The sequence below is a fragment of the Arachis hypogaea genome, chromosome 15 (assembly GCF_003086295.3).
Source record: "Arachis hypogaea cultivar Tifrunner chromosome 15, arahy.Tifrunner.gnm2.J5K5, whole genome shotgun sequence".
NCBI classification, from domain to species: domain Eukaryota; kingdom Viridiplantae; phylum Streptophyta; class Magnoliopsida; order Fabales; family Fabaceae; genus Arachis; species Arachis hypogaea.
The window spans coordinates 8,112,259-8,138,849 of NC_092050.1; the positions used below are offsets into that span (position 1 = coordinate 8,112,259).

At 35.8% G+C, this 26,591-nt stretch overlaps 3 protein-coding genes across 6 annotated transcripts; 2 read left to right on the plus strand and 1 right to left on the minus strand.

Annotated features, from left to right (window-relative positions):
* Window positions 1-464: 464 nt before the first annotated feature.
* Window positions 465-6,688, plus strand: LOC112748576 (histone-lysine N-methyltransferase CLF). The gene is made up of 18 exons (XM_025796802.3): window positions 465-812; window positions 1,401-1,502; window positions 1,600-1,925; window positions 2,332-2,493; window positions 2,609-2,693; window positions 2,862-3,017; window positions 3,116-3,163; window positions 3,235-3,306; window positions 3,382-3,732; window positions 3,885-4,075; window positions 4,256-4,391; window positions 4,491-4,714; window positions 4,854-4,985; window positions 5,148-5,238; window positions 5,633-5,680; window positions 5,768-5,896; window positions 6,008-6,085; window positions 6,193-6,688. The coding sequence occupies exons 1-18, from the start codon at window positions 732-734 to the stop codon at window positions 6,382-6,384; spliced, it is 2,604 nt and encodes an 867-aa protein (XP_025652587.1). The 5' UTR covers window positions 465-731; the 3' UTR covers window positions 6,385-6,688.
* Window positions 6,689-7,082: 394 nt separating this feature from the next.
* LOC112748577 (PI-PLC X domain-containing protein At5g67130) lies at window positions 7,083-11,137 on the plus strand. 4 transcript variants are annotated; one of them, XM_025796804.3, is made up of 9 exons: window positions 7,083-7,645; window positions 7,737-7,859; window positions 7,972-8,109; window positions 8,223-8,321; window positions 8,417-8,720; window positions 8,801-9,024; window positions 9,110-9,205; window positions 9,613-10,030; window positions 10,896-11,137. In XM_025796804.3, the coding sequence occupies exons 1-8, from the start codon at window positions 7,511-7,513 to the stop codon at window positions 9,790-9,792; spliced, it is 1,299 nt and encodes a 432-aa protein (XP_025652589.1). In that variant the 5' UTR covers window positions 7,083-7,510; the 3' UTR covers window positions 9,793-10,030; window positions 10,896-11,137. The 4 variants fall into 4 exon arrangements, with proteins under 4 accessions (XP_025652589.1, XP_025652590.1, XP_072074643.1 ...); XM_025796805.3 differs by having other exon boundaries at window positions 9,119-9,205; XM_072218542.1 differs by lacking the exon at window positions 8,223-8,321 and having other exon boundaries at window positions 7,089-7,645; window positions 9,119-9,205.
* A 479-nt stretch (window positions 11,138-11,616) lies between these two features.
* On the minus strand, window positions 11,617-13,651 carry LOC112748578 (F-box protein At5g67140). The gene is made up of 5 exons (XM_025796807.3): window positions 13,347-13,651; window positions 13,115-13,261; window positions 12,770-12,905; window positions 12,467-12,565; window positions 11,617-12,037 (listed from the first exon to the last, which is right to left on the minus strand). Exons 1-5 carry the CDS (start codon window positions 13,445-13,447, stop codon window positions 11,873-11,875), a joined length of 648 nt encoding a protein of 215 aa, XP_025652592.1. The 5' UTR covers window positions 13,448-13,651; the 3' UTR covers window positions 11,617-11,872.
* Between the last annotated feature and the right edge of the window lie 12,940 nt (window positions 13,652-26,591).

A 26,591-nucleotide genomic window follows, 5' to 3' on the forward strand; every position in this document is an offset into this window, starting at 1 on the left:
AATGATCACCAATTCACCATTAAGTATTACTGTATTAGGTATAATAAACTTTTTATAAATTTATACTGCTTTCATTTTTTCGAGACTCTGTGTGACTACTGTTCCATTTTAGTCAAGCCAGATTTCCAATTTTGCATAGAAATCACATGTACATATTTTGTAAATACTAATTCCAATGTAGGAAAGGAAAAAAAAAAGGAACGAATATGAACTGAATAAAAAAGCTAAAGACGAAAAAAGAAAACGGGAAAAGACAGAATATAGGCATGGGAAGGAAGAGGATAAGGTGATGTTTATTAGCACAGTGTACATAATTCAAAATTTTGTTCCCCCGCATTCCCCATTCAACATTCACCGTTCACTTGATAAAAAAATTAAAAACAGGAAAAAAAAGAAAAAGAAAAAACAAAAAATAAGATAAAGAAAAAAAAATAAGAAAAAGTCTCCTCAAGCGGCGGAAAATTGAAAGTGCATTACAAAGATAAAATAATAAATATAGTTTATCTCTCATTTAATTTTTTTTTCTTTTTTGGGATATGACTTAGGGTTTCAACTTTCAACTTGCCCCGCCAAATCGCAAGTCCCTTCAGAACCCTTATCCGTTGAATCTGAAGTCTGAAGTTCGGACTACGCATTGTTGCCGGCCAATTCCAGCTGCATGAATCGATCCCCATCCGATTCGCCATTTCCGAATCGGGTCCCGACAAGCTTCGCCAGCATTGTCTCCGTCAATGGCGTCGAAGTCTCCGCCTCTCCCCCCTCCTCCGCCTTTCGCCTCTTCTTCTAGATCAGAGCTTCCCGTCGATCCATCCGTATGCTCTCATTCGATTTTTTCATCTTTCCTTCTTTTCACTGCCTTAATCCTCAATGAAGCTCATGCTAGCTCATTACGTTTCGGTTTCGATTATTGTCTATCTTTCTTTCTGTTGTTTCCATTTTAATCCTTCTTCTTTTGAGCTTCGATCTACTTAGAATTGAAGCTTCAATTTGTATATTTTCTGTGCTTGTTTTCAATCGATTGTTGTTGACTTCACACGACTTTCCCCCCTTTCCCCGATGAGGAGCTGAGCTGGATTCTAAGACAGGTTGAGGCTGGATATATAACTGCATTGTATAGAGGGCTGATTATTTGAGTTGCAGTTGGGTTTTCTCGCTCTTATGGTGCTTATTGTGTTTTGAATTGATAACCTCAGTGGTTCTTTTTGAGTTTTGGTGATGGAATTTGTGGTGTTTCTGTGTCAGATGGCTCAGCCGTAGTCAAATTATATTTCTTTCCTTAGGTTATGTTTTTCCAATAGCTCCCCATGAACTATGACTGCCTGACTTGTTTGAATTTTTTAATGATGGGGCGGTAAGCAGTAATGTATGTTATATCATATACTATTTGTGTTTCGATGCAGGGAAACAAAGCGGAGGAAGTGACTCCGACAGTTAAAGATGTGTCAATGGTTATTGATTCTTTAAAGAAACAAGTTGCTGCAGAACGAATTGTTTCCGTAAAGGTGTGATAGATTGCCTATGATTATAATTTGTTGATCTGAATTGTAACTTTTGCTTGTTTTGTTGTAATGTGCGAATGTGCATGCTTTTGGATAACAGAAAAGAATGGAAGAAAATAGGCACAAGCTGGTTGGTGTCACAAACCACCTCTGCAGATTGTCAATGGAGAGGATGGCATGTAATGAAACTGATACACATAGAAGTCTGGACCTTTTAACAAAGCGGCAAAAGGATGCAATTGATATGCACAATGGTGTTCTTGCAAGTAGTGATGATGGGGAGAGCAATAGTTATCCTGAAGATGGTCATGGTTCTACAGCAGTTCTTCTGGGATCTAATGTTGCTGTGAAGAATGCTGTTCGTCCTATCAAGTTACCAGAAGTCAAAAGATTACCTCCTTACACCACATGGATATTTCTGGACAGGTAGCATGACATAATCTTATTTTTCTTTTTAAAATATTAAAGGCTCTAGAGCTTTGTGTAACTTTTTTAATTAATAGAAAATTCTTTTATAGTTTGCACTTTGTTCATTAACATATCTTTTGTCAATTGAACCCTACTTCTTATGGGAATGCAAACAACTGAAAGAAATCAAAAGGCTAAAAAAGCCTTAAAAATCTTCTTTTGACACTTTCTTGGCTGTGCTCTATTTTTTGAGCACCAAGTCTCTTCCTGTTAACTTATACCTACCTTTCTACAAGGCATTGATCACCCTTTTTATTGCATTGTAACTTCATCTTTCAATTTATTGTTTTCCAGCTATAATTTTCTCTTATTTGACTTAAAATTTGATCTTTTGAAGATATTTGTTTTGACAATTCTGGTGCAGAAATCAAAGAATGACAGAAGATCAGTCAGTTGTAGGTCGTAGACGAATTTATTATGATCAAAATGGTGGAGAAGCACTTATTTGCAGTGACAGTGAAGAGGAAATAATAGATGATGAAGAGGAAAAAAGAGAGTTTGTAGATTCAGAAGATTATATACTTCGGTTGGTATAGATTAGTAAACTACTACCATTTCTTTTATGGTTTCACCCTTTCATTTTTCTTTTGTGCATGAGAAATAGTTTTGTGGATTTCATATTATGCGGTTTGATTTTACAGCATGACCGTTAGAGAATTGGGTTTATCTGATACTGTTCTGGACTCCTTGGCTCAATGCTTTTCTAGAAATACTAGTGAAATTAAGGTTTGTTTTTGTCATTCATTGGTATTGTCCTTATTGTATTTACACTTCATCTCCTTCTAGATTATTCTGATGAAAACTGGTCGTAGTGTAAGCGTTCGTCCAGCCGTTTCCCATTTCCTTTGTGCTGGCTTTACAGAGATATGAAACACCGTCAAACGTCTTATACAGGCCAGATATGAAACTCTTAGTAACGAAGACAATGCTGCTAGGGGTTCCAAGAATGGAGATACCGAAGATATTTCTCAAAGTGAAAAGTCTTTTCTGGAAAAGGATCTTGAAGCAGCTCTTGACTCCTTTGACAATCTTTTTTGCCGACGCTGTCTTGTAAGCCTTTTATCCCATGGGGGGTACTGAATAGCCTTCATTTTCTTTTGCTCTTTATATCCCGCCAGCGGCCCTAATGTCAATTTTCACCTTCTCAGGTTTTCGATTGCCGATTACATGGATGTTCCCAGGATCTTGTCTTCCCCGTAAGTTTTATTGATAGGTAATTATCTTCATGAATTTTCCTGCATATTTCTTGACTCAATAAATTTAACAGGCTGAGAAGCAACCTCTGTGGAACCCTCCTGATACTGAAAATGCACCATGTGGGCCGAATTGTTTTAAATCGGTATGCAGTCTTTGCTTTTGATTTGTCTGAAGAATTTTCTGAAACAGTTTACTTAAGGTGCTTGAATTATTTTAGGTACTTAAATCAGGAAGGTTTTCCAAAGCTACCTCTTCTGCCCAGGCTGATGTTGAAGAGAAATGTTCAGGTGGTTCTTCATCTAGGAAGAAGTCTTCTGCTAAAAGGCGCATAAAATGCAGCCAAAGTGAAAGTGCCTCATCTAATGCAAAGAACATATCTGAGAGTAGCGACTCAGAGAATGGGCCTGGAAAGGATGCTGTTTCAGCCTCCCAGTCAGCACCACCTAAAGCTAAACCTGTGGGGAGAGGTGGACTTGGTAAGAGGAACAGCAAGCGGGTGGCAGAACGTGTTCTAGTTTGCATGCAGAAACGGCAGAAGAAAACAGTGGTTTCTGATTCTGATTCCATTGTGAGTGGTTTTCTCAGTTAAGGGATGTGCTTTTAACCTCAATTTTCACTAAGATAAGGAAGAAACATGCATTTTTATAAAAAAATGTCAGATACCTTGAAACTATGGTGTAGAAAGAGTGGATTCTTAAAATGAACTCTATGTAAATGCAGGTTGAAGCTCATGATCATTCATCAAATGACATGATTACTGACCCACCTGTCATCAGCAGTGAAGATAATGCAAGGAAAGAAGAGTTTGTGGATGAGAACATTTGTAAACAGGAATCCACTGACAATAAATCTTGGAAAGCTCTTGAAAAAGGACTCCTAGAGAAAGGAATGGAGATATTTGGGAGAAACAGGTCAGCATATGCTTGGGTCAAATGTATTACTTGTGCCTTCTCTGATGCTTACTTTCATGTGAACTTACTTCTTTTCAACACTGTGGCTTGCTGTATGATCTTTTTTAGCGCTTTTATTCGGTCCTAACTATTGAGTGTTGATCACCTGGTAAGTAGTAATAGTTTTCTGCTCTTATGCAGCTGCTTAATAGCCAGGAATCTTCTAAATGGTCTAAAGACATGTTGGGAGGTTTTCCAATACATAAATTGGGATGAAGGAAAGATGTCAGGTTCTGCTGGGGATGGTGCAAATTCTCTTGTGGAAGGCTATTCCAAGGTTGCTTTTAATTCAACTATAATTAGTTTACTTTTGCTTTGTTCTTTTTTGCTTTCACATGTTGCTCACCTAAGTAGTTATGGTGATAATCAATGTAAGGGTAATAATGAAGTGAGACGAAGATCAAGATTTTTACGCAGAAGAGGTAGAGTTCGTCGCTTGAAGTATACCTGGAAATCTGCTGCTTATCATTCAATAAGGAAAAGGATTACAGAGAGAAAGGATCAACCCTGCAGACAGTACAATCCGTGTGGTTGCCAATCAGCTTGTGGAAAGCAGTGTCCATGTCTTCAAAATGGAACCTGCTGTGAGAAATACTGTGGGTAAGCTGTTAACCAACCTGAATAATAACAAGAGGGATGTTGGATTTTATTGCTAATTTTCCACATGCCTTGCTTCCCTTGGAAATTCTGGAGATATTATTACATACTGTGTTTTGACCTGCCTACATTTTGTGCCAAGATGCCCGAAGAGTTGCAAGAATCGATTTCGTGGCTGTCATTGTGCGAAGAGTCAATGCCGAAGTCGTCAATGTCCTTGCTTTGCTGCAGATAGGGAATGTGATCCTGATGTTTGTAGGAATTGTTGGGTCAGGTGAGATTTCACCATTTCATGGTTTTCTGTATATTACTATGCAATTCATTCATTTATAAATCCCAAATGTGTTATTTCTCATAATTCATTCATTCAACTGTATATGTGGAGTGTCTATTTGCCATATTAATTTCTGCCATTTGGGTCAAATTATTATTGCAGCTGTGGTGATGGTTCTCTTGGGATACCTAGCCAAAGAGGTGATAATTATGAATGTAGGAACATGAAGCTTCTCCTCAAACAGCAACAAAGGGTAATTTTCTTTGATTGAATGTTTCTATCTTGTCTACCTTTCAATCATACACAGCTACATGGACCTGCTTGCTTTCTCAGAAAATATTTTGTTTGAGCAATAGTAGATTGAAATATATTTGGGTTATTAATTGAAAAAAAAAACATTCATTTAATAATACACATCAAGAACTATACATTTGTTTCTTAATTAATAGAAGTGCTTGAGAAACAAAATTTTCTGTAGTGCTACTGGAGATGTGGGTTTGCATAGACATTTTGGTGTATTCCATCTTGCAATATTCATTCTCAGCGTTTCCATATCTATGATCTTGTGTTTGTAATTAAGTCATTGAAGATGTTCCTTTCTGATCTTCTGTATACAATGATGGCATCCTTATGTAATATGCTTACAGGTTCTTCTTGGAAGGTCTGATGTATCTGGCTGGGGAGCCTTCTTAAAGGTATATACCAAGTTGATGATATTATATTCCAGTGGGTTTGCAACATGCAGTTATCCCGTTTACTAATGCAATAAGTTAACCTTCCAGAATAGTGTTGGTAAGCATGAATACCTTGGAGAGTATACTGGAGAGTTAATTTCTCATCGGGAAGCAGACAAGCGAGGAAAGATATATGACCGAGAAAATTCATCTTTTCTCTTTAATCTAAATGATCAGGCAAGTCTAGATGACTGTTTTCTTTCAGTTTTTGTGGTGCGATTACATATTATTTTTGGTTGTTCGTGTATATATCGAATGAAGGGTGAATCATAATTCTTTTGTATTCAGTTTGTTCTTGATGCTTACCGCAAAGGTGACAAGTTGAAGTTTGCAAACCATGCTCCTGATCCAAATTGCTATGCAAAGGTATTCAGTTTTGAATTTCTGATCCTCATCAAATCCTTTTATCATTGTATTTCTTTTCCATTAGTGTCAACATCATTCCCTGTTGCTATCTTCTTAAATTGTTGCAGGTTATTATGGTTGCTGGAGACCACAGAGTAGGTATATTTGCCAAAGAACGGATAATGGCTGGGGAGGAACTGTTTTATGATTATCGATACGAACCTGATAGAGCTCCTGCCTGGGCTAGGAAACCAGAGGCATCTGGATCTAAAAAAGAGGACGGTGCTCCTTCAAGTGGTCGTGCAAAGAAGCTTGCGTAATGGGAGTTTACTTAAGAATTAAATATCAATTCTTTTGTTATTCTTTCACATATAGAGGAAGCAATCTCATTTATAGCGGAAAGCATTTTTTTAGTTCTTTTGTTCGTGGCAAGGCCATGCAAATATGCAATTGTTGCTGCATAGGTAACTAACTACCATTTAAACAATTCATTCTGATATTAGCGGACTCTTTTCGCTATTCCTGTTGTAACTTGTAAAACACAAGCTTACTGAATCAATTATTCCTTGCCATCTTCTCTGAATGGCAAACGGTCAATTCCATTCAGAGGAAGATTTCACATAATTATAATGGTCTTTATATCGTTACCCATTCGAAGATTTATTTAAAGATATAATCCGAGCGAGGAAGGATTAATGACATTATTCAAGCCTTGATGTGCTTGGTAACTTTTAGTCTTCCTATTTATGATGTGAATATGAGTCTCCGATTAGTACATTCGACGGCGGTGCGACGTTTATATATACGCTACAAGAAATAACTTGGTGCTGCATGACAGTGTCTTAGTTTCGTGTTCTCTGTTTTCTTTTTGTTTCTTCTTTCTTTACACCAAAAAATGAATATTTGTTTGTAGATTTTTTTTAAAAAAAATAGATATTTATTTAAGAAGTAACTTGCGTGGTGGGGCTAAACCCGAAAAGAACTCCTTTCAAAAGGTAAAATTGAAGTGCACCAGGGTGGCTTCACAAGTCACAGTGTTAGTGCCTTCAGTGCTAAGCTCAAAGCCTCAAACACCGTTGCACCCTTGTCCTAAATCTCACATAAATGCAGAGTAATAAGCATTTACCTCCTTTCTTATCCTTCTACTTCGTGTTTTTTCCTTTCGCCCTTGAATAAAAAACTAAATATACATAAAAAGTAATGACTAATAACTAATAAGCAATGAGTGCAACAATGATGGAACTTTAAAGTAGTAGCATCAAAATAAGAGAAAACAAAAAAGAAATAATTAAAGGTGATAAAGCCCCGCCTTTGATACCCAAAAACCTATGAACTATGATCAACTAACCTCTCAGTTGTTATTTCCTCCTACACAGTGAAAGTGTGAACTTTCTTCTTTCTTTAGCTTTCAAGTTTTGAAGGAGGTGGTGCCTGGTGCCTGGTGCCATGTGCTGGCCTTTGTTGGATTCTCGTACCCAATGTATAGCACCTTCCATAATCATCACCTACCTCTTTCTGTCACTCTTCTTCTCATCCCTCTTCCTCACCACTTCCTCCGCATGCTTCAATGGCAATTGCCAGGTTCTCTTCCTTTTCTCCCATCTTCTTTCCAACCCAATCAACCGAACGCACTTTTTTCTTCTTTTGACATCAAAGCTGAAAACTTTGGCAGGTTCTGGAGGCATGTTCAGCTGCTACAGATTGTGGGCCAGGCCTATATTGTGGCAATTGCCCTGCGTTGGGAAGGAAAAAACCTGTTTGCACCAGAGGCCAAGCCACCCTTCCAACATCAATAGTAATATCCATTGATAAATGCTTTACTTCACTTGAAAAAAAAGAAGCACTTCTTTTTTTTTGGTTTCAAGTTTCAATTGTGGTTTGATGAGTTTCCCTTTATGGGAATCCAGGTTAATGGGTTACCTTTCAATAAGTACACATGGATCATGACCCATAATTCATTCAGCATCGTGGATTCACCTCCTCTGCCTGGTATTCAGAGACTCACTTTCTACAATCAAGAAGACACTGTCACAAATCAACTCAGGGTATGTGTTTTGTGGTGAAAGCTAAAAGTAAGGGTTTTTTTTGTTTCTCCCAAACTTTCCAATGTGATTCAGTGGTTCTTATTAAGTTGTTAGATGATTCTTATATTGCATAGAATGGAGTGAGGGGACTGATGTTGGATATGTACGATTTCGAGGATGACATTTGGCTGTGTCATTCATTTCGAGGGCAATGCTTCAATTTCACTGCCTTTGTAATGATCTAACCTTTGTTGTTGACTCTTGTTATTTACGTGAGTATTTTTTCTATATTTGATTTTGTGGGGTGTATGTTTATGAATGTTGTCAGCAACCTGCACTGAATACTCTAAAAGAAGTGGAAACATTCTTGACTGAAAATCCAACAGAGATTATCACCATTGTGATTGAAGACTATGTGCATACTCCAAAGGGGTTGATTAATCTGTTCACAAGTGCTGGACTAGTTGAATTTTGGTTCCCCGTGTCTGATATGCCAAAGAATGGCGAAAATTGGCCTACCATAACAGAGATGATTCAGTCAAATCGTCGGCTTCTTGTGTTCACTTCTGATGCATCAAAGGAAGATGAAGAAGGAATAGCTTATCAGTGGAGGTACATGGTTGAAAATGAGTGTAAGTGCAATGCTATTGCAACACTATTTATAGGATACATGATATTGAACAACAGATTCATGTAATTCATTAACTTTCAGCTGGAGATCCTGGTATGAAGCAGGGTTCTTGCCCACAGAGAAAAGAATCAAAGCCATTAAATTCTAGAAGTGCATCACTATTTCTGCAGAATTATTTTCCAACATATCCAGTTGAAGCTGACTCTTGCAAAGAGCATTCGGCTCCACTTGTGGATACGGTGAATACATGTTTCAAAGCTGCAGGCAATATGCTGCCAAACTTTGTAGCAGTTAATTTTTACATGGTAGTTCTTGTCCTTCTGAGCTGTTAAATTCATATTCAATAATGCATGAAATTCCTTGCAAATCCATTTCATAATCTGAATGTAGTTTATGCAGAGAAGTGATGGTGGTGGTGTATTTGATGTTGTTGATAAAATGAATGGCCGTACATTGTGTGGATGTGATACAATAACTGCTTGCCAGGTTTGTCTGCATTTCTTGTTCACATTCATGTTGTTTTTATGCCATTTGTCTATGAACTTCCTTCTTCACTCTGATGTTTTCTTATTTCCATGTTTCTTCTATTACCATAGAACATGGAGCCTAGTTGCTTAAAATAACTCAACACTAAATACAAAATCACGGAGTTTAGTTTTTTAAGTTCAATAATCAATGTTCATCCATTTGGAATGGTTGTCCAAATGAACAAGAAATATCAGACCTTGATATTTTTATATCTCGTGGTGTTTGGTGGTGTTTATCGAGTGACACAGCAGAAATGTAGAGTCCTTGATGTGGATGGATCTTTCTATCTTCACACAACTTCGCTGTGTTCAAATTCAGTATAAAAAGTTTATGCACAAGATCATGTTATCATCACAATTTTGCAGGTAGGAGCACCTTTTGGATCCTGCAAGAACATTGCTGTACCTAGTAAGAGTCCAGGGACGAACACAGGTGGAAGCTTTACTGGATATGTGCAATTTGCTAGATCAGCTTCGCCAGACCATTTTCCAAATTGCTTGCTTGTCCTCTCGTTTTATTTCCTGCTTATTGCAGTTTTGTTGTGATCATAATGAATGTTAATTTGTAAGAATACAATATACAAGCTAAGTCATTCAAGAAGAGCTTGTATTATCATGTGCACTGCAGTGTTGCCTCAATCTAGGATGTCATGTAATTGTCTGAGTTAGAAAATTTGATAAGAAAAATTTTGAGATTCCTGAGGCTATATTGGAGAGGATCTGCGAAGTCATCTGAGGTAGATAGTGACCAAGAGAGGTCAATAAGGCATCTGGAGCAGTTCAGGTATGTTTTTATTCTTGACAGCATAATTCTTGATGCTTACACTTCCTTTAATGAGATTGGCAAAATGATTTATAGACGATGGCATATGCATTAATCTTAAGCTAGGGTAAGTTACACTGATCTCCCTGGGATTGAGCATGTTAGAAAGGGTAAGAGAGAACAGTAGAAAAAATGTTTGTGTATATTCAAGTTGTATAGAATGATACAATATAGAAGGATATTTATAGGTGCTAAGAGAATTGATATAATAAAGACATAATATTCTATAATAAGTATTCAGATATACTAAATAATTCTAATGAATGCTAATTGATCCTAATATATTCTGATTATACAACAGTTGCTACCTCTTTATTTTATAAAATGTGACACAGTTTTCCCTTGCAAACATGGCACTACCTCCCAGTATAAGCATGACAAATCAATGGATGGCGTGTGTAATATCATCTAAACTCGAGGAATGTCAGTGTAGTTTACTCTTGATCTTAGGCTGTTAGCAAAGCAATGTTAGCTTCTTCCAATTTAATTTATGTGGGTTTGTTAAGGATTTGAGATGCTGCAAATTGTACTTGTTAAAAACAGCTACTTTGGGCTTTGCCACCAATGTTTGCAATTGAGATAGTTCTTTTCCCCCAGGATTTTTGTGATTTAAACGCAATTATTGATAGCTTTTTCAGTGCCTTTATACACAAACTAATCATGAGATGGTTTCCAACGACCATTAGTTGAATACAACTTTTTGTCAAATTCTTGTTTGTGGTTCCATGGGATTGTTGACATTCCAATGAAGTGGTGGATCCTATGTCTTAGATGGTAATCTGGTATCCTTAAATCATGCTATAACATTTCCTTCATTGTGTTTCAGGTAATGTACCAAGGCATCATTCATTAGTCAAAAGATAAGAAAAGGAAAATGCGTACTACAATATCAGGATATCATGGCTGAAGCTCTTGGTCCACAGTTAAGGATTATTATAATTGTAATTTGTACCCTAACAAGTATTGTTAAGTACTTTTCACATACAATTTATCATGTTACTATAATATGGTCCATATCAACACATGGAGCATGTGGCATTCAATTACAGAAATACTTTACCTGAGGAATCTATATGAGTTTTGCAGGCTTTTAAGAATGAAAGGTTTTTAATTATGCTATAAACCATATATATCTACTTTCTGTAGTTTAAAAATATAATGAATCCTTCAAGAAGTTTCTTCAGTTGGAAGATTCAAAAGAATCTAATCGTGATATGGGGTTAAATATCATGTGATCATTATTTGTTCATTATTTAATTAAATAGTGTAGTTGACGTAATTATGAACGCGGCATAATAAATAACTTGGGGAATTCACACCCTGAAACTTAATAATGTAAAACATGAAACTAAATGAAAGCACAAATCTCCCAGAACCTATGTTATTTCTTCATACTTATCACCAAACATTGAAAAGCAAAATACCATGTGATCCTGGTTTCCTAATACGAGATAACTTCATCCAATGGGCTAACTTGTCGTACCAGAGTTCCTCACTTCAGCATTCATATTATCATATACAATGTTTAATCATGTAAACCATGTAAGTAGACCAATCCTTTCTTATGGTTTATATTATTTATTGCGAATTCAACATTTACAACAATAGAAAGGGTCAATAAAAGACAATAAATAAATTACACGATGATGTTTTCTATACATGAATGGAATTTGACATATTCATCTTTTCTGGTAAATTACACTTAAGAATATAAGGTTACATTCTATACATAAAATAGCAGTGATAACACTAATAAATTAAGAATCAGCACTTTAGGCATCAATTTTAGAGCACTCCCCAGTTTTACAATTTAATCTGAAGAGTTGGACTTGTAATAAGCAAGGTTTTAAGGCTGTCCACAGGAACTCTTGTTCCCCATACGTTCATTGATTTCAGCTTGGGGCATTTATCAACTAAGGCAAAAAGACCACTCTCAGTTACTTGACGGCAGCTCCACAGAACAATAGTCTGAACAAGAAGCAATCATGTATGACTTGAATGGAATACCATAAATATATAATCATCTTCATCTAGTCATCTTGTTATTTACAATGTTTTACTATTATTTCTCCTATGTGGATGTCATATATCTTATCCGAGTTTCACATTCAAATCCAATGGTGAGAAATCAAATATGAGAAAATTAAGCAAAACTTAACATCAGAAATTTTCTACACTACATGAGAATTCAATTGGTAATTCCCTGTTCTCCTGATTACACCAAAAGGAGAATTCCAGATACCTAACATCTGAGTGAAAAATGTTACATCTTACAAACAAATGTGCCTAACAATATGCCTAACAACCTAACGACCCAACTTTCCTCCTTATTAGAGTATTAGGCATACTGTGAAGCATTTCGATATACATAAAATTTTATCATAATAACTAACTAACCTTCAAATTTGGACAACTTGTTGCTATTGCAAAGAGAGATTCATCAGTGATAAATGTACCACCAACATTGAGATGCTCTAAGAATCTAGTTCTTGATATCTGTTAGAATAATAATGATCAAGAGAGAGGAGCAAAAAGGAATTAAAACCATAAGCAAAATAGTTGAAACACCTGACAAAACGCCAGAATACCAATAATTAGCATAGTCTTATCATTGTTTGTGCAATCAATAAAAGCTACGATCTAAGTAAAAGCAATATCATCAAAGTAAGTTCTGGAAACAGAATTGCAAGAATGGCGTACCAGATGAATAACACCTTCATCTGTGATGCCAGTCAAACCCCAGAGTGATATGGATTTGAGATTGATGACACACTTTGCCGAAGAAATTCTGACAAGTCCAGTATCAGTTATTTGGCATCCCCAGCGGCTTCTTGGTCTTAAAATTAAAAAAGCACAATATCAAATAAATCTAGTATCAGTTATTTAACACCACCACCACCATCATCATCAACATCATCATCATGCAATTCTAACCACAAATCATGTCAAATAGGTTTATCTCAATTCGTTTGATTATGATCTGATGCATCAACTAAAAGGTTTATCTCTGAATTGTACAAACAAATCAAAATAATTAATACATACATGTCGAGTTTAGTGAGGTTGTAGGCATAGCGAACGAGGCGAGCGGTGGAATCATCATCCATCTTCCAACCGGCAAAGCTGAGGTAGCGTCTCCGAGCCAGAGATTCCTTCACCCCTTGCTTCCATTTCTTGCAAACACTGCTTGCTCTTTTTCATCATCATTCAGAAACATCAATTAAAATTGTATTTCTGAATTAATATTATATGTATATACACAAACACAACAACTTACTGTGCCAAATCAGTGAAGGAGGTTAAGAGAACAAAGATATGAGCCAACAAGTCAATTGGCAACCGATCAATCTCACACTCGCACTCTGCTCCTTCCATCATATTACACGTTAATTGCTCTTGTCATATTTCAATTATATATAATTTATAGTTTAAGAAAAACAGTGTCCTCATGTTTTCGTCATCGTTTCACCATCTTTTTCACTTGCCACGTTCTTCTTTAACTTTCACTTTTATTACATTATTATTACCATTTCAACTTTTGTACAATACAGATTCAGTTTCGAGATTCAAGAATCAGAATCTGGATTCTTGGATTTCTATTGGGGAGTAAAGCCAGAAAGGTAGGTACATGATCGTAGCCATTGGTGTGGAACACATTAACGTGGATGGCCTTGATTTCTTCTGTTACAATATCTTCGAGTGGCTGCTAATATAAATATAAATTAATTTTTATTAAATAAGAGTTTAATTTTGAATTTTGATGTACTGTTGTAAAAAATTTTACAAAATTGCTGTTTTTTATGAATATTTATATAATTAATATAAAAATAATTATTTTTATTAATATAATGTTATGTGATTGAATGCATGTATAAAATAATTTTATATTTATAATATATTAAAATTAAATTTATTAAATAATTCTTTGTTTTTGCTTTTTTTTTTTGGGACAAATCAAAAGCCGTGTTGATTATTTTGATGTGTAAGACGGCGACGAAGGACTATTAGTTCGTTTGGAGGGTGTTAAGTCTAAAACTCTCAAACATTATTATTATGATTGCGTAAAAGAAAAGCACTTGCACAATATTTGAATATTTTCCCACTTTTCTTGTTTAACTTGCTGTATATTTTTTTTATTTTTTATTTTTTAATTTACCTATTAGTATATTATAATTTAAGTGGATAACATATATTTTTATGATTTTTTAATGTGTAACTGTTAATATTTAAAAATACATATTTTTTTTGTCAGGTCGTTATTGAGAATTACACAGACAAAGCAAAAAAAAATTAACAATAAATGAGATTTTTGTTATAAAATAGCTAAATAAATAAATAAGAGGTAACAAATATAAAATAAAAAAAAATATAATTAGATAGCTTTAGTAGTAATGTTCACTAGAATTACTATATCAATATAATAGATATAATTATGTATTGAATAATATTAAAATAAAGTATATAAGAGAGAGAATAGTAAGAGAGAGAGAATGTTGTTGTTATTGATGTGTTATCATACGAGGCTTAAGCCTCTATTTATACACATACAAAATCTTGATTTTCCACACTTCATTAATTGAAAATCAAATATTCTTTCCTTGAGAAACTGAGCTGCTCAAGAATTAAATGGGCATCCAACTCATTTCTCATTCTTATCACAATACTCCCCCTTGGATGACCATTTAGGAATATGCCTCATTAAAACCTTACTAAAGAAAACCCAGTGAGAAAAAAACTTTAGTGAAGGAAAAAGAGTACAATATCCTTTGTGATGGGGACTGCCTCATTAAAAACCTTGTCAAGAAAAACCCAATGGGAAAAAAACCTGACCAAGGGAAAAAGAGTACAGTCTCTCCCTCTTGCCGACATCATTTAATGTCTCGAAATCAGCGCATCCCAATCTCATGTACCAATCTTTCAAAGGAGGATTTTGGGAGTGACTTTGTAAATAAATCTGCCAGATTGTCACTTGAGCGGATCTGTTGGACATCAATTGTCCCTTGATTTTGAAGATCATGAGTGAAGAAGAATTTGGGAGAAATATGCTTTGTTCTATCACCTTTGATATATCCGCCTTTAACTTGAGCAATACATGTTGTATTATCTTCAAACAGGACAGTTGGAGCTATGTTATAGTCAATCAATCCACATGATGACAGAATATATTGAACCAGGCTCCTCAGCCAAAAACACTCGCGACTAGCTTCATGAATTGCTAGTATTTCAGCATGATTAGAGGAGGTTGCTGATATCGTCTGTTTCGTAGACCTCCATGATATAGCTGTTCCACCATATGTGAACATTTATCCTGTTTGAGATCTCTTTTTATGTGGATCAGACAAGTATCCAGCATCTGCATAGCCAACTAATTGTGACTTAGATCCATAGGGATAAAACAATCCCATATCAACCGTTCCATGAAGATATCGAAAAAATTGTTTGATTCCACTCCAATGTCTTCTGGTTGGAGAGGAACTATATCTTGCTAGTAAATTCACCGCGAATGATATGTCAGGACGCGTATTATTAGCAAGGTACATTAGCGCTCCAATGGCACTAAGATATGGTACTTCAGGACCAAGGATATCTTCATTCTCTTCTTTAGGACGGAATTGATCCTTTTTCACATCCAAAGATCTTACGATCATTGAGGTACTCAAAGGATGTGACTTATCCATATAAAATCTTTTCAAGATCTTCTCTGTGTATGTTGTTTGATGAATAAAGATCCCATCTTTTGTATGCTCGATCTGCAGGCCGAGACAAAATTTAGTCTTTCCTAGATCTTTCATCTCAAACTCTTCTTTTAGAGTTTTTATAATTGTTGGAATCTCTTCAGGAGTCCCAATGATATTTAAATCATCAACGTACATAGCAATTATAATGAACCCAGATGTAGTTTTCTTTATGAAAACACATGGGTAGATATCATCATTCTTGAATCCGTTTTTGGCCAGATACTCAGTAAGACGATTATACCACATTCGTCCGGATTGCTTTAGACCATATAAAGATCTTTGCAATTTGACTGAGTATAACCCTTGCGAATATTCATTGGATGGTTTAGATATCTTTAGTCCTTCAGGGACTTTCATATAGATATCCCGATCTAATGAGCCGTATAAATAGGCTGTTACCACATCCATTAAATGCATATGCAGTGTATAATATGCAGATAAACTGACCAAATAACGCAATGTTATCGCATCCACTACAGGGGAATACGTTTCTTCATAATCTATACCTGGCCTCTGAGAAAAACCTTGTGCTACAAGTCGAGCTTTGTAGCGTACAACTTCATTTTTTTCATTTCGTTTTCTCACAAATACCCATCGGTGTCCAACAGGTTTTACATCTTTAGGTGTACGGACTACAGGTCCAAAGACTTCACGTTTTACAAGTGAGTCTAATTCAGCCTTCATGGCTTCTTTCCAATCATTCCTTTATCGACATTCTTCGACTGATCCTGGCTCAAGATCCTTATTTTCATGCATGATATTCAGTGCCACATTATATGCAAATATTTCATTGACAATTGTCTTATTTCGGTCCAATTTCTCTCCTGTAAAGACATAATTTATTGAGATCTCATCATTTTCACAATTTTCAGGTACCTGAACGTCTTCTGGCATTAATACTATATCAGAATTTTGGACAACTGCAGGTGTCTTTACTATGTCTTTTTCAACAGGAATCGTATTTACCTCTTTTCTCTTTCGAGGATTTTTATCTTTGGAACCGACAGGCCTGCCACGCTTCTGGCGTGTATTTGCTTCAGTGGCTACTTGTCCTACTGGGACATCAATTCGAATTGGGGCATTTTCAGCTGGTATATAAGATTTGGTTATCCTCTTTGTATCGAAAAATGCATCAGGCAATTCATTTGCTATTCTTTGCAAATGTATAATCATTTGAACTTCTAGTTCACATTGCCCTGATCGAGGATCTAAATGCATCAATAATGATGCATTCCAATTAAGTTCCTTTTCAGGAAGCTTATTCTCTCCCCCTAATGTTGGAAATTTTGATTCATCAAAATGACAATCCGCAAACCGGGCTTTAAATACATCTCCAGTTTGTATCTCAAAATACTTCACTATAGAGGGAGAATCATATCCAACATATATCTTCAATTTTCTTTGGGGTCCCATTTTGGTACGATTAGGTGGTGCAATGGGAACATATATCGCACACCCAAATATTCTTAAATGGGAGACATTTGGCTGCTGGCCAAAAGCTAATTGCATAGGAGAGAACCGATGGTAACTCGTTGGCCTCAAACGAATAAGTGTTGCGGCATGTAAAATGGCATGCTCCAAACCGAGGTTGGGAGATTTGTTCTCATAAGCAAGGGTCTAGCAATCAATTGGAGGCGTTTAATAAGTGATTTTGCTAACCCATTTTGTGTGTGAACATAAGCTACTGGATGTTCAACACTTATTCCATTAGCCATACAATAAGCATCAAAAGCTTGGAAAGTAAATTCACCAGCATTATCAAGACGAATTGCTTTGATTGGATTTTCTGGAAATTGTGCTTTTAATCGAATAATTTGAGCCAGTAATCTCGCAAACGCCAGGTTGCGAGAAGATAATAAGCACACATGTGACCATCTCGAAGATGCGTCTATCAAGACCATAAAATATCTAAAAGATCCACATGGTGGATGAATAGATCCACATATATCACCTTGAATCCTTTCCAGGAATTCAGGGGACTCAAATCCAATCTTTACTGGTGATGGCCTTAAAATTAACTTCCCTTGAGAACATGCAGCACAACAAAATTCACTAGATTTAAGAATCTTCTTGTTCTTTAGTGAATGTCCATGAGAGTTTTCAATAATTCTCCTCATCATGGTTGTTCCCGGATGACCCAATCTATCATGCCAAGTTATGAATTCATTTGGGTTAGTAAACTTCTGGTTTACAATGGCATGTGATTCAATTGCACTAATCTTTGTATAATATAACCCAGATGAAAGTGAGGGTAATTTTTCTAATATAACTTTTTTATTTGGATCATGAGTTGTGATACATAAATACTCATGATTTCCCTCATTCATTGTTTCAATATGATATCCATTTCGACGAATATCTTTGAAACTCAACAAGTTCCTCAAGGACTTGGTAGATAATAGTGCATTATTTATTATAAATTTTGTTCCTTCAGGAAACAAAATTATAGCTCTTCCGGAGCCTTCTATCACATTGCCCGAGCCAATAATAGTATTAACATACTCTTCTTTTGGCACAAGATGGGTAAAATATATATCACTTTTAAGAATAGTGTGCGAACTTGCACTATCCGCAAGGCAAATATCTTCAGAATATATCCTTGCCATTTTTCTTCAAACACAAATGATAATAATAATAAAATGAGTAGAAGTACATGCACAGTAAAATATTCACATGAATACTTAACAAACACATACACATATCAAACTATTCCATCATTGATCAAATAGCCAATATTTCCTTCAGAATCCTTAAAGAAATTAGATACATCATAATGAGTGGTGGAATTTTCATCATTTGAAACAAAATTTGTTTTCTTTCCTTTGTCATCCTTTTTCAAGAATGCTTGATAAAGATCAATTAGGTGCATTGGGGTACGACAGGTACGTGACCAATAGCCCTTTCCACCACAACGGAAGCATTTATCCTCCATTGATATACTTTGCCCATTGGTTCTTTCTTTATCCCACTTCTGGTGAGATCTTTTCTTGTGAATATAATTCCTTTTCCTTCCATAATTTTTCTTGTTATCAAAATCTTGCCATTTACCTCTTCTGGAGTAGTTTGCCGCATTTACTTCAGGAAATGGGGCGGCGCCAGCTGGGCGCGCTTCATGATTCTTTTAAGAATAACTCATTGTTGCGCTCAACAACAAGAAGGTAAGAAATTAGCTCAAAAAATTTTTTAAATCTTTTTTTTCTCGATACTGCTGCTGTAGGAGCACATTCGAGGCATGGAAGGTTGAGAAAGTTTTCTCTAACATATCGGGCTTGAGAAAATATCACATGATTGTACCTTTCTTCAAGGTCTTTCCACAGATCTGCAGGATCTTTTAATGTGGGATATTCATTTTCCAATCATACTTCAAGATGACGATGAAGGAAAAATATGACTTTGACTTTATCCTTCTGGGATGTATTATTTTCAGCCTTAATGGTATCTTCAAGATCCATTGAATCAAGATGGATTTTAGCATCTAGTATCCATGGTAAATAATTGTTTCCAAATATATCAAAAGCATTATATTCAAGATGAAAGAGATTCGCATAATAAAAATTTGTTACCTGAAGTCTTCCTAAAATTTCGTTAGAGCTTCGTGCTGATAACGTGTTATAAAATAACTAAATAAATAAATAAGAGGTAACAAATATAAAATAAAAAAAATATAATTAGATAGCTCTAGTAGTAATGTTCACTAGAATTACTATATCAATATAATAGATATAATTATGTATTGAATAATATTAAAATAAAGTATATAAGAGAGAGAATAGTAAGAGAGAGAGAATGTTGTTGTTATTGATGTGTTATCATACGAGGCTTAAGCCTCTATTTATACACATACAAAATCTTGATTTTCCACACTTCATTAATTGAAAATCAAATATTCTTTCCTTGAGAAACTGAGCCGCTCAAGAATTAAATGGGCATCCAACTCATTTCTCATTCTTATCACAATAATTTTGATTGAATTGATGAAGAAGAAGAAAAAAAATGCAAATACAACGCGTTGTTTGAGTTAGAAAAAAAATTTTAAGAAAATATCTTTTATAATTTTTTTAACCAAATTTTAAAACGTCTAACCTCCAATATAGCACTTTTCACGTAACGAACTTGCCATCTTGGCAAGACTATGATCAGCTACAATGCTACTTCACCCCATAATATAGTCATCTATCTAATTAGGTCTCTTTTTGATCTTAGATAATTTGAACTCATTGCTGGAGGTCCACTTTCACTCTTCTCACTCTCCTGATTTTGTATTTCTTTTTTGTTCATGACTTCTTCAATTGAGTTTTCATTTGAGCCAATGTTATGAGAGCTAACATTTATCCTCTCTCCCACAATGACCTTGTCCTCAAGGTCAAGTTCAGGGAATAATCTCAGCAACTCGTTTGCATCTTTTCAGGTGGTCTCTTTTCATGTAACACCCTCCTAATCAACCAGCAGTTGCACACAAGGACCCTCAGGTGTCACGATTTTGTGGCGGTTCAGAATAACGATGGAGTGCGGTTGTAGTGATGGCGGCAACTTAGGTTTTAGCACCATCTCTGACGACAGCTCTCCAACATACTGTTTTAGCACTGAGACATGAAAAACAGGATACAAGGCACATGATGATGGTAAGTTCAGCCGGTAAGTTACCTTCTCCACCCGCCGAGTGATTTGAAAAGGCCCATAAAACCGCCTCTGTTACTTATTGTATCCATTCCCCATTAAGGAATGCTACTGGTAAGGTTTCACTTTGAGTAAGACCTAATTACCAACCGCAAATTGTTTCTCTCGGCAGTGCTGATCAACTTGTCTGCACATCTTCTCCTGCGCATGTTGCAACGAATGCCGTAATTCTTGATCTAGAACCTTCCTAATTCTGAGGAGGTCGTCCATTGCCAGCACAACAGCTGATCCTAGTGTATAACCGAGCAAAGAATTCATAAGGAAGCCATAGAGAGACTCATGGGGGAGTCATGCCTATTGATGAGTGAAAGAAACCATTGTAACAAAATTATGCCCAATTCAAGTAAGATGCCCACTGATTCGGGTAGGAGTGTGTGAAAACTTTAAGTATTGTTCAAGAGTTCTATTCACAACCTCTGTCTGACCATCGCTTTGGGGGTGGTATGCCGTCCTGAAATGCAGTTTCGTTCCACTACATTCGAACAAATTCCACCAAAATTTGCTGAGAAAAATGGGGTCTCTGTCTGAAACTATAGTTTGAGGAAACCCATAAAATTTGACTACTGAATTGATGAAGGCCTATGCTGCATCTTTAGTTGTGAAGCCTAACTTTTGGGGAGTAAAGTGACCAACCTTACTGAATCTATCCACCACAACTAAAATGGCATTGAACCCCAATGATAAGGCAATTATACTATAAAATCCAGAGAAACATCTACCTATAATCTGATAGGAGCAACCAGTGGTTGTAAAAGGCCTTGAGCTTTAACCTGGCAATGTATACACCTTTCAATGAACTTGTGCACATCTACCCTCATCCCTGGCTAAAAGAATAAATCACTCAAGGCTTTGTATGTCTTGAGAACACCCCCATGACCACCTCTCACTAATGAGTAAAACTCTTGGAGCAACATTTTGTGCAAGCCTTGAAAAATTGGAACCCAAACTTTCTGCACAATATAGTCTTTCGCGAGCTTACCCTGCTCCAATTGATCATGCAATTCAACCAATTTCTCACTGCTGATTGGTATCCTTCAAGGTTTTTTGCAAGGCTGCTTGCATCGTAGTTAATGCATGAAATTCAGGCTGAGAATAGGAATCGGGATGACGAGATAAGGCATCTGCCACTTGATTAAGTCTTCCTAGTCTGTATTTTATCTCGAAATAATAGCCGAGCAACTTAGCCAAGTAGTACTGTTGCTCAGGGGTTAAAATGACCTGTGACATGAGTTCCTTGAGGCCCTAATGGTTAGTCTTAATCACAAAGCGCCTACCCAAAAGATAGTGGCACTATTTTGCCAACGCTTGAGTAATCGCATACAATTCGCAGATATAAGACAAGGACATCATCAGTTTCTGATTCAGCTTCTTGCTAAAATAAGCAAGTGGGTGACCATTTTGTGACAAAACTACTCCAATTCCCATTTGTGATGCATACGTCTCAACTGTGAAAGGCTGAGTGAAATCGGGAGGGGGGGGAGGAGCTAAAACCGGTGTCTTTATCAATGCAGCCTTAAGCTCCTCAAATGCTACATCAGCTTTCGATCCCCAGTTAAAATTATTTTTCTTTATCAACTCAGTTAAGGGGTGGGCAATTTGAGCATACTTAGCAATAAATTGCAATGAATTTTCTACGATAGGGTTGAAATATTTTGTTTAGCTTGGAAGGTGGATGGGGCATTCATAAGCTTGAAAAGCATCATAAAAAATTCATAGTGGCCTTGGTGGGTTTGAAAGGCGGTCATGTGAACTCCACTCTCATTCATCCGTATCTGATGATAGCCGAAGCAAAGGTCAATCTTGGAAAAAAATTTTGCACTAAAAAGTTCATCCAGTATCTCCTCAATGGTGGGTAACGGGAATTTATCTTTAATGGTGATTGCATTTAGTGCCAAATAGTCAACACAATCTTCAACTTCCATATTTTTTTCACTAATAGAACCAGGCTAGAAAAAGTGCTTTGGCTTTCGCGTATAAAGCTCGCGTTTAACATCTCTTTTACTAATTGCTCCATATCTTCTTTCCAAAAATGAGGATACTTATAAGGCCGTACACTCACCAGTTGCGAATCCAGTGTTAGGTGAATCTTGTGATCAATGTCACGATGTGGTGGTAGCTGATTTGGTTCCTCAAAATCAGCATAGTGCTCATCCAACACACACTGCAGTTCACTAGGCACTGCTTTTTCCTTTGAGTCTTCTACTTTCTCTACCACATTCAAGTGATACAAAGTAGTATCTTTGGTTGTCAACATTTTCTGTAGCATCTTATTACTAATGGCCTCGGATTGGAGCAATCTCTCCCCTTGTAACTTGATTGGTAGCCCATTAATCACAAATTCCATCATGAGTAATCCATAGTGAGTTGTGACATAGTCCAAACACATTAATCATTGTACCCCCAACACAATATCAGCCCCTTGCAAGTATAAAACAAATGTACTGATCGTGAATTGGTTTTCTTACATCACTAATGGCACATCATCACAATATGCCTTGCAACCAATGACATCCCCATTTCCCACCAGCACATGAAGTGGAGTGGTTTATTTCAATGGGAATTCAATTCTTTCCGCCACGCTCCCCTTTACAAAGTTGTGTAAGCTTCCCCATCGATGAGGATCATAACTGGCTGCCCCCTTGTAGCTCCCTTTTAACCTAAATGTAGTGGGTTGGAACTATCCCACCATAGTATTAAAGCTAATCTCTAGTTGCACTGGTTCCACAATTACAGGATTTTCTGCTCCTCGGGTGTGAATAATTTCTGGTTCAGGTTCTTTTAAGATTTCCTGCATCACTTCTTCACCTATCAATAAGTAGCTTGAGGTTTTGAATTTGTGATCCGAGGACCACTTGTCTTCGCAGTAGTAACACAACCCTTTTTCTCTTTTTAATTTGATTTCTGAAGCAGATAGTTTCTTGAAGGGTGGATTCGAATGGTATTGTGATTGGTATTAAGTATGTGGTTTTGATTAGATGGATGAGAATTATATGGTACAAGAGATATAACAGGTTTTGGGGTGCTGGTGGTTTGGTTAATGGGGTTATGGTTCGGTATGTTCAAAGGTGGCAGTGAATTTGTAGTTATGGATCGTTTGTGGTTTAGGTTGGTTACAAAGTGTTTCTGTTCGTGTAATCTAGCCATTGCTACAGCAGTCACATATGAAGTTGGCTTAGCTAACAATAGTTCATACTTTCAAATAATCTTGAAGTCTAGCCACAAATAAGAAAACCAGCCACTCTTCACTTAACCCTGTGACTTGGTTTGATAATTTCTCAATTTGGCTTTGATAATCAGCTACTGTTGTGGTTTGTTTCAACTCTTTAAGGGCTGCTTTAGGATTATAAAATTGATTCTAACTGAACCTCACGAGTAGTGCATCCAAAAAAGAGTCCCAAGTATGTCTAATGTTATTGTTAATCACGCAGCAATACTAAGAGTAAGTAGGACCAGATAGGTGAAATGAAAGCATACGTACCCTCATGTCAATAGGAATTGAGTACCACTAAAAATACTCCCTGGCCTTAAAAACCCACCCCTCTACTCATTCATCGTCGAAGATGGGTAATTCAGCCTTGAAACTTTGAACGACTGGTTGGAAGGTACCGGATCCGCTAAAGCGAGAGTCTTGCAGGGAATCTCGTTCTTCAAAATCATCGGACATCCTTCATCTTCAAGGCATCCTTGAGGAGGCTACGAATCTCCCTCAGCGAATTCTCCATTCCGTCCATTCTGACGTTGGCGTTGAAAAGTTGACATACCACTTCCATATGACTGCGCTGAAGAGCAGCAATCTCAGCATATGGGTTGAGTTCTTTAGAAAGGGTCATTTCTCTTCTTAACAAGAGCATCGGATGTTAGGTCGTTATTGAGAATCACACAAACACAGCAAAAAAATTAACAATGAATGAGGCTTTGATTAAATTGATGAAGAAGAAGAAAGAAATGCAGATACAACGCCCTATTCAAGTCAGAAAAAAATTTCAAGAAAATATCTTTCACAATTTTCTCTAATCGAATTCTAAAACACCTAGCCTCTAATATAGCACTTCTCACGTAACTAACTTGCCATCCTGGCAAGGCTATGATCAACTACAGTGCTGCTTCACCCCATAATATAGTCATCCATCTAATTGGATTTTCTCTTGGTCTTAGATAATTTGGACTCATCTGTTGGAAGTCCATTTTCACTCTCCTGATCTTGTATCTCTTCTCTACTCATAACTTCTTCAATTGGATTTTCATTTGGACCAATGTTAGGAGAGCTAACATTTTTAGTTAATTTTTTTGCTTTATAAAAATATATATAATACATTTTAATTTACTGCCATACTATCTATCAATGTCTTTAATATTCAATACTTAGTCAATAATTATATAAATGGAAAAAAAATATTTGCTTGTTAATGAAGATAAAATACTAAATTCTTCAAACATTGTATTGCTTATAATTCTTATAATTTTCATAAGATTATTTTAATTTTTTTTAAATATTTTTCAATAGAGTAACTATTTATATTCTAACCCACAATCAAAATCAAGACAAAAATAATAAGTCTAATCCTACAAAATTTTAATAAAAATTTAGAAAATCCACTCTACCAAGCAACTTGATTCACCTGGAGCACGAATCCCTTGATTAGTGTCACCTGACTTATACAATAAGAAAGGCCTTTGAACTATGCTAACATATATGCCTATAAGCTTGCCACTATTTAAAATTTGGGATAATAACTTCTCTTTAAACCTAGAAAAATAACTATCCATCATTATAGGTGAAAGAGTACCCTTTTAAATACAGGCATCTCTCAATTCTAATTCATAAAAGTCTGCCTCAAATCCTTGCTAACTTTAAGTATTGAAGTCCTTTATAAGTACCACCTACCATCATCACTCAAAGACATTGAATGACTTTGTCTTGTTAAAAAAGACGTCAGAACTCTCATTAAAAAAAATCAGAACCTTATATTTAGACTCAAATCACATTAGTTTTAGATAATCCTCAAAACAATAACATACATAATATATAAATCATATATTTATAAGTATAACTTTTTTTTTATTTATTTAAACGAAACTAACGTCCAACACTACACAACTACAAAAATAGTACTGGGGTAAAACTACCTCTTTACAATCATATTCACAATGTATTTCAGTTCACTAGGAGGTTGATCATGAAACCTTGGTTGGCTTTGAAGCTTTCCTTTGCGAACCAATACACCGATTTCTTTCTCATAGTTATAAATTGAAATTGATCCTTTTTTTTTTGGTCAGTAAATAGAAAGTTGTCTTACATGGATATATTTTTATTTTTGGACTTTGATTTTTCATGCATTTGTGGCTCAGAAAAGAAATACCCACATTAAAATGTTATAATTAAAGTGGATAAGCCAGTGACGAAAAAAGGAAGACAAGCCCAACTCACATAGACGGACGCACCTAAATGTTTTTTTTTCTGGGCTTAGCTTTAACCAATGCAAGAAAAGATAAATGAAAAATAAAAAATTATCAAAAGGCTTTTTATAGGAAAAAAAAAAGAAGAATAAAGTGTTTTTGTTTAGAGTTTAGAACCAAAAGAGAAAAGATAACTCTATCATCATCTGTATAAAAAATTTATACATTATATTGATTTTCAGATTATATTTTTTCTTTTTTATTTTTGTGTTTTGTGTAGTTAATATCAACGTAGAAGAGAAAAAGGAATACAATATAAGATGGGAAGACTTTCTAGTATGCCAACGTATTGTTTAGAAGAGCGAAATTTCAAATACGAATTGGTGGTAGGTGTTGGTTTTATTCTTTTGTGGAGTAAAAATGTCCTAAATGTCCATAGAATGAGGGGAGATTCTACTACGTTGAAAGCTTCTCCTTTTTTTAGGTGCTAAAGACACATGTACAGATTATAGGGATGACACTCTGGTGAGTGAAAAAGTATAGAAAAATTGAGTCTCTACTTTATAGTAGATCATGGGTTTCACAAAACAGTATTTGTCGGTTATTTACACAGCTGTTTATAATTATAACGTTAGGTTAATCTTTGTAGTAACTAAAATGTATAATATTTTTATAACTACTGTTGGAATTTATTGCAAAAATTATGTTGG

Excerpts from the sequence above, each read along its gene's own strand:
- LOC112748577 (XM_025796804.3), top strand. The coding sequence starts at position 7,511 with ATGTGCTGGCCTTTGTTGGATTCTCGTACCCAATGTATAGCACCTTCC. Across the intron at positions 8,110-8,222 it reads CTGTCACAAATCAACTCAGG|AATGGAGTGAGGGGACTGAT; the intron begins GTATGTGTTTTG and ends TATATTGCATAG. Across the intron at positions 9,206-9,612 it reads ATACAATAACTGCTTGCCAG|GTAGGAGCACCTTTTGGATC; the intron begins GTTTGTCTGCAT and ends ACAATTTTGCAG.
- LOC112748578 (XM_025796807.3), bottom strand. The coding sequence starts at position 13,447 with ATGATGGAAGGAGCAGAGTGCGAGTGTGAGATTGATCGGTTGCCAATT. Across the intron at positions 13,262-13,346 it reads TCCTTCACTGATTTGGCACA|AGCAAGCAGTGTTTGCAAGA; the intron begins GTAAGTTGTTGT and ends ATGATGAAAAAG. Across the intron at positions 12,566-12,769 it reads ATGAAGGTGTTATTCATCTG|ATATCAAGAACTAGATTCTT; the intron begins GTACGCCATTCT and ends TTATTCTAACAG.
- LOC112748576 (XM_025796802.3), top strand. The coding sequence starts at position 732 with ATGGCGTCGAAGTCTCCGCCTCTCCCCCCTCCTCCGCCTTTCGCCTCT. Across the intron at positions 1,503-1,599 it reads AACGAATTGTTTCCGTAAAG|AAAAGAATGGAAGAAAATAG; the intron begins GTGTGATAGATT and ends TTTGGATAACAG. Across the intron at positions 2,494-2,608 it reads TCAGAAGATTATATACTTCG|CATGACCGTTAGAGAATTGG; the intron begins GTTGGTATAGAT and ends TTGATTTTACAG.